The 9888-nt window shown below is 38.2% G+C and overlaps 1 protein-coding gene across 1 annotated transcript in view; it reads left to right on the top strand.

Moving 5' to 3' along the window:
* ACSL4 (acyl-CoA synthetase long chain family member 4) overlaps window positions 1–9888 on the top strand; it is an 82035-nt gene that overhangs the window by 42271 nt on the left and 29876 nt on the right. The window contains exons 3-8 of the mRNA XM_058441341.1: window positions 4041–4571; window positions 4812–4989; window positions 6332–6441; window positions 6566–6704; window positions 9290–9440; window positions 9590–9736. Of these exons, the coding sequence (XP_058297324.1) occupies window positions 4221–4571; window positions 4812–4989; window positions 6332–6441; window positions 6566–6704; window positions 9290–9440; window positions 9590–9736 (1076 nt within the window). The 5' untranslated portion in view covers window positions 4041–4220. The remainder of the gene's footprint in view (window positions 1–4040; window positions 4572–4811; window positions 4990–6331; window positions 6442–6565; window positions 6705–9289; window positions 9441–9589; window positions 9737–9888) is intronic.

Here is a 9888-nt window from a genome sequence, read left to right as displayed (position 1 = left end):
TTTTTTTTTTTTTTTTTTTTTTTTGAGACGGAGTCTCGTTCTGTCACCCAGGCTGGAGTGCAGTGGCGCGATCTCGGCTCACTGCAAGCTCCGCCTCCCGGGTTCACGCCATTCTCCTGCCTCAGCCTCTCCGAGTAGCTGGGACTACAGGCGCCCGCCACCACGCCCGGCTAATTTTTTGTATTTTTAGTAGAGACGGGGTTTCACCGTGGTCTCGATCTCCTGACCTCGCGATCCGCCCGCCTCGGCCTCCCAAAGTGCTGGGATTACAAGCGTGAGCCACCGCGCCCGGCCAAACTCATTGTTTTTTATGGCTGCATAGAACCGCATTTTAAACCCAGATCTGTTAGCCTAGAAAATTTCTGTTGTTTCTCTTATGAGACATTATATTCTGCCTAATGATGGGTACGATGCTCAGCATCATACCCTTACCACCAACTCTTTTTTTTTTTTGAAGTGAAATGAAATGTTTAAATCTTTTTTGAAATGAATTTATCAATAGACTGAGTATAACCCCTGACAAGGAAGTATTATAGTTGAAGATGATAGGCAAAACTGGGCAGAGGCTGGCTAGTGTACTTGAAAGAGCACTGGGTGCTCAATTTGTGCTCTACCATTCATTTGCTTCTCTGTAAGATGAGGGATCAGATAATATCAGTGGTTCAAATATTCAGCTCAACTGGAAGTTCCAAGGAGTCCCTTCAGGGGCTGTCATAGCCTCCCCTACCAGAGCAGCTATGCTTTTTGCTTTCATCTACGCTTGTGTTTTTATATCTATATAAGATTTTATTCAAATGGATGACCCATGACCCCCTCGCTACCTGCAGAAAGAATTTGAAAACCTCTAGACTAAATGATCTCTCTGGTTTCTTCTCACCTGAATGTTCTTTGAGCCTTGCCTACTCTGTGTGTGTGTGTGTGTGTGTGTGCATGTGTGTGCATGCATGTGTGTGTGTCTGTACTAAGCACTATGAGGATTACCTAGAAAGCATTTCTCTTTCTCCAAGACTTAAGGCAAATATGTATAAAAGATTAAATTTATGTAACATCAATAACTAAAAAACATACAATGCATTTTAAATCCAACTAAAGTATGGGCTCTTCAAAAGCTATTTTCTATTTCTTTATATATCTTCAGCCTTAAGTCTGAAGATTTCTCAATTGAGGGTAAGGTGGTACTCACCCCTTGGGGGCATTTTATAAATCTGAAGACATGCTTTTATGTCTGCTAATATTGTCTCTGAGAATGTATGTATTGAAACAAGTATTTTGTTAAATTTTAAATTAGTTTCTTTATGGTATTCTTTTATATTACCAGTAAGAAATCATTTTTTAAGATGGTGTGTTGGTAGATTATGACTATCCTTTGATGTTTATGAAGAGGTATCACAAAATATTTGTCATAAGAAAGAGGTACTGGGTTTGATATGGTTGAGAACTACTGGTCCATGTTCTATACTGAGGTACCCAGAAGTTTGGAAGTGATGGTAGTATAATCATTATCAGATTGAGTGGTAGATATTGCTAATGATATGTGAAATTAGAAAAAGTAAAGATTGTTCTGGACTTGGGTAGCCATGAAATCTTCAGTGGGAGGAGAGGATTGTTAGAGGGGATCTTACATTCAGCATTATGATAAACCCTTGACCTGACATACCTTATCTTGAAGAAATGAACGACCTGACTTGTCCAAGAGACTGAGAAGGTACTTTCCAGGTAGGGTAAATCATAGAATTTAAAGCTGGAAAGGCCCTAAGAATCACCTAGGCCAGACATTTTTAGTTCAGGGTTGTTGCCCTTTGAAGTTCATGGATGGATTTCAAGGAACTTGTGAATCACTTGAAATTGTGTGTATCATTTAGCATGTCTTTCTGAGGGGAATTGGGTTCCTCATTCTCATTCTCAAAAAGGCCCATCATCTCTAAGAGGTTAAGGCCTACTGATCTAGTGTGGTCCCAGACTAAGGCAGATGGTTTGCTCAAGGTTACACAGCCAGTTAGGGGCAGAGATGAGGATTTTGACACCCAGTGACTTCCAGTTTCTTGCTCATTTCACTGTACTCAACTAAATTACATGAACAAAGGCACAGGCAGGATTAAGCTACCATTTTATATTAGATGGTATAACAACAATCAACTAGCCTGGGGTCAATTGATTTAAGTCTGTCAGTCTGTTTCTACAAAAGTTGCAGAAGGATGGGCTTCAGTTTGTCTCTTCAAAGTGAACTAGTATTTTGATTTTTCTTGTTGAAATATGCTACAACTGACCAAAATAGCTTTCTCAGTTGAAGGTAAGCTCCTTGAAAAATATTACTGTTCTTGAGCCGAGTGTGGTGGCCCCCACCTCTAATCCCAGCACTTTGGGAGGCCATCGAGGGCAGATAGCTTGAGCCCAGGATTTTGAGAACAGCCTGAGCAACATGGCGAAACCCCATCTCTACAAAAAATGCAAAAAAAACTAGCCAGGCATGGTGATGCACATCTGTGTTCCCAGCTACTCGGGAGGCTGAGGTGGAAGGATCTTTTGAGTCCGGGAGGCAGAGGTTGCAGTGAGCTGAGATCACGCCACTGCACTCCGGCCTGTGTGACAATGTGAGACCTTGTCTCAAAAAAGAAAAGAAAAAGAAAAGAAATACTACTATTCTTGAGCCTGTTTCTGCGGTTTCTTTCCAATGGCACTGTTTTTCTAACCTGCAGCAGCCCCCAGCTTTCCGCGTAATCCTATCAAAATTACTTTGCCTGATTTGTTAGATTTTGTAACTACCGTAGCGTATTTAGTCAAGCATATTTAGCGTATTTAGTGTACGCTGTGCCCCAGTCAGACTAGTGTCCTTGCTATTGGTACTTCCTATTCTCCCAAAGTCCTTTCATTCCCACCTTCGTATCTTTTTTCATATGGGCCCTGAGCCTGGAATACCTTCCATTCCTCTTTCATTTCTAGATGCCCAACATAAGGTCCAGCTTAAATCTAATCTCCACAAAGCCTCTCCTAGTTACTCTTGGCCATTGTGCACTTCCTCTGAACTCCTTTTGCATTTATTGCTTATACTACTGCCTACACTGCACGTGGTAGTTATGTATTAGTTATGTATTACCACAAGGCTTTTCAGTGGAAATGCTTTAGTGGTCACCCTGGGAGTTGGGATTCCGGGAATTCTGGGGCAGGACTCTGGACATCCCCAAACCCTGTTTTGGCCAGAGCAACTCCACTTTAGTGTTATATATGGGCAGTCTGCAGTAGTGTTTATTAGAAGAGATGGTTTAATTGCACCCCCTGTCCCCATTCCCCCAGTTTCCAAAATACTGGATCTATCTTGTGTGATAGTTGACTCATAAGTGTTAACTTATAATGGCCAAGGGCCAGGAATTAATACTACTTCAGACTTGTATTACCACTCCTAGGCAACTGGTGCAGTTTTGAGCACAAAGTGAACATGTAGGAAATGATTTTACAATTGTATTGCTCCCATATGGGAAATAGTAGATATCAAATAGCATTACCTGAGAAATTTACCTTAATGAAGAACTCAGAATAATGTTTCTGGGTTGACCTTTGAGAAATAAATCTAAGTTGATAGTTTCTGCCCCACCCCCCACCCTTTGGATATAAACCTAACACTATTTAAAGATGTCTAGTTTACATGCACATGTTTAAGAGAAATCTCATTGTTGGCATACCCTATTCTACCAAAGTTTTGACAAACTTAAATATCATATTCATGCATTTGTGTAAGCATTAAGGTTGTTATTCAACTCACAGAATGATATGCAGAGTACCAGTACACCTAGAAACCTAGAAAAAATTAAATTCAGAAGTTGATGTGCTCAAAGACATTTACATCAATAATGATTACAAATGGAAAATGCCAGCCTTTCAGACCAGTTATTTCAGCTTTCTGTAATTAACTGTGTAAACTAATAAAGACCTGAGTATTTAAATCAATTGTGCTATCAACTTGTTAATACTCTTTTGTTTTTGTTTTTTGTTTTTTTGTTTTTGTTTTTCCTGCTCTCTGCTTGGTTCATTGTCATCACCTACAGGCATACTTTATTGTCGGCTTCCAAAGATTACTAACTTTTATCTGTATCACTAAGATTGAACTGCCTTGGCTCTACTGCTATTCTTACTGCTGCTTCTATTATTGCCTTCTTCAGCACAATAAGGCTTTCAAAAGCCAAAGAATAACAAGAAATAAGTACCATTTTAGAAGCCTTTCCACTATGAAACTTAAGCTAAATGTGCTCACCATTATTTTGCTGCCTGTCCACTTGTTAATAACAATATACAGTGCCCTTATATTTATTCCATGGTATTTTCTTACCAATGCCAAGAAGAAAAACGCTATGGCAAAGAGAATAAAAGCTAAGCCCACTTCAGACAAACCTGGAAGTCCATATCGCTCTGTCACACACTTCGACTCACTAGCTGTAATAGACATCCCTGGAGCAGATACTCTGGATAAATTATTTGACCATGCTGTATCCAAGTTTGGGAAGAAGGATAGCCTTGGGACCAGGGAAATCCTAAGTGAAGAAAATGAAATGCAGCCAAATGGAAAAGTTTTTAAGAAGGTAAAGTATTTTGGTGCTTTTCATTTATGTTTTAAAGAGGCAGACACATTTGTTTTTATCATAAATCAAGTGCGTTTTAAATATGCTGGCATTCTATTATAGTGCTGTGTAAAACTACTCAGAAGCCGCTCGTAGCTTCTGTATGTTCACTTAAGAGCATTTTTAGAGTTTTATGCTTTGGATAGTATTTTAATTGCTTGTTTGAATATACTAATATTAGAGAATGTATCACTTTAACAGTTAATTCTTGGGAATTATAAATGGATGAACTATCTTGAAGTGAACCGCAGAGTGAATAACTTTGGTAGTGGACTCACTGCACTGGGACTAAAACCAAAGAACACCATTGCCATCTTCTGTGAGACCAGGGCCGAATGGATGATTGCAGCACAGACCTGCTTTAAGTACAACTTTCCTCGTAAGTGCCTTGTGTTTTTGGAGGTGGGGAGAGAAGGGTCTTTGCTTGCATGTGAAAATTGTTTTGAGATGCTCTTGTTTTCAAAGTAGGTGTTGTTTAGGCATTTTACACATAAATTATGTCCATAATACGGTATGTAATATTGTGGCTAAAAGATATCCGATAACTCCTGTTAAATACGGTAACTTGTAAGAACTAATATGGGAATTGGCAGCTTTAAGGGATGTGATTTACGCTTTTATTTTCCAATTGGAAATGAATTGTAACTGAAAGAGTTGGAGTTTGGGGGTATTTTGGGGGGGGGGATGTACAAAGAGTAATGATTAAAACAAAAAAACCATTTCTCAGGATAATTCAAGTTCATCGCTTCACTTTGAGACCTCTTATTTGACTTATTACATTTTATGTGTGAAATATGCATGTGACAGCTGGAATTGGCATTAGATATGTTAGAAAGTAAAATTGAGTATATTTCTAATACTCAAGCATTTGTTGTTGCCATTGTTTAAGAAATAAACAATATATTGTCACATACTAAGTACTCTGTTGTTTGTTGAATGAAATATAACACTGTAAGGTAGGATTATAGAGTTTAAATTTCAAACAAAAAATAGATAATATGAAAATGATCCCCTATGTACCCATTACCCACTTTCAACGATGAACAGCTTGTGAAAAGTGGCTATTTTTAACTACGTTGTTTCTGGTTACCAATCTAGAGCTGAATTTTCAGTTCTTTCTAAGTTTAGCAGATGTCCTTTGATTCTAACTGATCTTGGTTTATGTTATCTCTGGTGGCTCCTAAGGAGTAGATCTCCTTGATCTCTCTAATTAAGGTGTGGAGGTCACCAATCACTTTGGACATTGGACTCACTAAAACAGCTTCTTAGAAGGAGTAAGAACATTATCTGTGGCTGATCTTATGACTTAAGATCCTCAAGATTTTCAAGGACTTATCCATTCTTTGGAGGCTATGGCCAGTGAAAGTGTATCAAGAAGAAGCCCTAGCTGGGCCAGTCTGACCTGAATTAAGAGTTCAGCCAGTAGCTATTGGCCTTGAGCATCTAAATTGACAGATTTTTGATCAGCTGTGGCAGTGTGAGTGTTTCTGGGTTTCTTCAGGTTTAGGAAGTGAAAGTTCTGGGAATTTGTCAGGAAAACTTTGGGCTCCCAGGGAGTTTGAAGCAAGGTTGAAGGATGGTAACAGAGACTATGAAATCAAATTAAAATATACAATGTCTTTGTGTCTCTAAGTGTACCTATTATTAAAGACTGACTTCAATAATATCCATTTCTAATAGATGTTTATTACTTAATATTTGTGTTTATTTTTATTATGTAGTTGTGACTTTATATGCCACACTTGGCAAAGAAGCAGTAGTTCATGGGCTAAATGAATCTGAGGCTTCCTATCTGATTACCAGTGTTGAACTTCTGGAAAGTAAACTTAAGGTAAATATGAAATTTTCTTTTAATTCATGGTTGCATTGTCTGGCAGGACAGAAAAGTATTCAGTAAGTGAATTTTTGTTGCAGGCTCAAATTTAATAGCTGGTTTTTTTCTTTCTGTTCAACAGACTGCATTGTTAGATATCAATTGTGTTAAACATATCATTTATGTGGACAATAAGACTATCAATAAAGCAGAGTACCCTGAAGGATTTGAGATTCACAGCATGCAATCAGTAGAAGAGTTGGGATCCAACCCAGAAAACTGTAAGTAAAGCAGTAAAAACAATTTTATTTACCTATTCCAAGTTTGTTATTTCGGTAGGTTAGGGAAACAAATGACATGAGTAAATCCACAAAAGTTCTTTGACTGAAAAAAAAAAGTTTAAAAATCTTTAAAAACCATCAAGACCATATATGATTAAGATTTTCCCTCCATTTCTCCTCAAAAAAAGTAAGTTAGTAAATTTCACTAAATGGTTGAGATGTAAACTGTTTTTCAGACTTTATGGCAGTTGCTGCCAAATGTTTCTTCATTTTTTAAATAACCCACTATAACCTTCCAATTTGGGCCTCATAAAAGAAAAATATTTCAGGCCTTCCATTCAGTAAACTTTCTGAAATAAATGCTTAATGCTAGTTATCTTAAGGATGTTTCAGAGGATGCAAAGCTGTTTACCAAGATTAATGCTTGGATTTATTTTACCACTGAGGTGGTAGTTGGTATTTCATTTGAAACAAGTAAGTGTACCTTGTAGCAAAATGTCAGTTGGCCATCAGGGCAGAGAGTTGAGGAAATTAATACTCCATTTGAAGAGTTTTCTTATCATGTTTAACGTGATGGTCATAATACCATACTATAATGAGGAAAGGATTCATTTTTGCAGGAGAAAATGTTGGTCGAACCTCTACTCAGCTTCTGAACATTTTACCATTAGAGAATGAGCATGCGTTTATAATAACAGGTGTAGATTATAGCTTTCTGCCATGTGTCCAGAATGGCAGAGAGTCAGATTTTACCCTGCTTGCCGGCAAACAGATGAGCCTGCAAAACTTCCTGGGGCCATAGACTTTTGGGTCTGAGATGAGGGACCGTTTTTTACTCACAACAATAGCAGTAGCCAGAGTATCATATCAGCATTTGTGTCATAAGAGAGGAACTCTGAGCTTAAAGAGCCTGAATGTCTTATTATCTTATTGTACTGGACAGTAAGCATGCCTGCTGTTTGCTCTGGGGAGAGACACTATCTCTGCGCAAATATCCTTGTAAAGATAGTCTGGAACAAAGTCAATGTCTCTGCTTGCAAGATGTGCGGAACATGAGACCCATAGAGAATTGTTTTTCTACACTAGGTTGACCCTGTAAGATTGGGATAAACTTGACTGAGAAGTCCTGATTGGTAGGGATGAGTTACAGTTCTGCTGATTCACCAAAGGGTGTTGGCAGCAAGCTAAGGGGTCAGCAGTCTTCATAATTTTGTGTGAGCAATAACGTAATAGGCCACATATCCCACTTAGTTCTACTCATCTCTGCAATAGATAGGATACATATGTTTTTGTGGTACAGACAGTTATTATGATGCCACTTTTTTGCATATTTACTTAAAAGTGGGCAGAAGCAAAGTATCACATTATGTGCTTAGATTAAGAAGAATTTAGCTACTGCTGTTGCTTTGGTTAATCATCAGAGGAAATGTGCAGTCCTTATTTGCTTGGTTTATAAACTATGACTATATCTTTAAAAAGCATTAAAATTAGCCAGTTTAAGTATAACTATCTTTGTTTCAGTGGTATAGCTCACTGTTTTAAAAAAATGTTATTTTAACTGGTGTATAAAAATGTAAATAATTTGTGTAAAGATTTTTAAATGTGATAATCCTGTTAAACTTGTATTTAATTCTGATGATATATCTGTGGCTTCTTAGCCATTCTGGTATATTCTTGGAAGGAAAAGTGGTTACTAGGTTAGCACTATACACTGTCTTGAAAGTGGAAGCTCCAGGGTGCTGTTTAAAACTTATCACCTTTGGATTTTAGCATTGGAGTCACCTTAAAGATCAGTTCCAGTGGCTTTCAATCAGGGCCATATATGAGAATCACTTGTGGAGCTTTGTTCTATCCCACACATATTGAATCTGAATTTTCAGAAAGGGGGTTCAGAAATAGTATTTTATTTAAGTTCTGCAGGTGATTCTAATACCCACTAGTGGTTAGTAACCACAATCTGTCCAGCTGTCTTGTTTTAGAGATGAGAAACTGAGGCCTAAGAAGTTTATACGTGATACTCTGTCCTCTTGATACTCCAAAGTCCCAGAAATCTTTCCACAACATTGCTCTGTATACAACACTGTGGAGAGGCAATGCACAGACAGGGATTAGGTTATACATCCAGAAAATGGGCCAAATTGAGTCCAAAATGCTCACTGTAACCAGAATTTGATAAACATTTTTGTTTTCTAGCCCAGGCTGGAGCACAGTGGTGTGATCATAGCTCACCATAGCCTCAACCTGCTAGGCTCACCCAGTCCTCCTGCCTTATCCTCTTGAGTAGCAAGGACTGCAGGTGCATGCCACTGCATCCGGCTAACTTTTTTAGTTTTTGTAGAGACAGAGTCTTGCTATGTTGGCCAGGCTGGTCTCGAAATCCAGGGCTCAAGTGATCCTCCCACCTTGGCCTCTCAAAGTACTAGGATTACAGGCATGAGCCACCTCACCCAGCTTGTTTTGATGATTTAAAGCAAATACTGTCTATTGATAGTTTATCATTATGCAAAATCTAAATATCCTATTATTGTTTAGTAATTTAACTTTTGAACTGAAGTAAATGTGGTGTTTTTCATTCATTCATTTAGTGGGCATTCCTCCAAGTAGACCAACGCCTTCAGACATGGCCATTGTTATGTATACTAGTGGTTCTACTGGCCGACCTAAGGGAGTGATGATGCATCATAGCAATTTGATAGCTGGAATGACAGGCCAATGTGAAAGAATACCTGGACTGGGGTAAGATAATTCTTTAACTTTCTTCTTAGAAATCAGAGTTCATGTTCAGCATTCTCTAAACTCAATCTATATTAAAATGATAAAGTTCTTGGTATTTCTAACTTCAAATGCCTTTTCAAGAATGGTTAAAATATTTTATTTTGTTTTAGACCAAAGGACACATATATTGGCTACTTGCCTTTGGCTCATGTGCTAGAACTGACAGCAGAGATATCTTGCTTCACCTATGGCTGCAGGATTGGATATTCTTCTCCGCTTACGCTCTCTGACCAGGTGACAAACTTTTCAGTATATTGGCATAATCATATGATGCTGCATAGTTTGGCTGAGAACATATTACTAGGACTCAAGATATTTTAATTCAGCTAAAGCTTTCTCCTTGACCTCAAAATAGCTTGCATGAACAATATGTAGCTATAGGAGATTACCCTAGATTTGTTAGCATTGC

Source organism: Hylobates moloch, unplaced genomic scaffold (assembly GCF_009828535.3).
Source record: "Hylobates moloch isolate HMO894 unplaced genomic scaffold, HMol_V3 SCAFFOLD_7, whole genome shotgun sequence".
In the NCBI taxonomy this organism is placed as follows: Eukaryota; Metazoa; Chordata; class Mammalia; order Primates; family Hylobatidae; genus Hylobates; species Hylobates moloch.
Note: the sequence above shows the minus strand (reverse complement) of the source record. Positions and strands in the feature narration are given on the sequence as shown.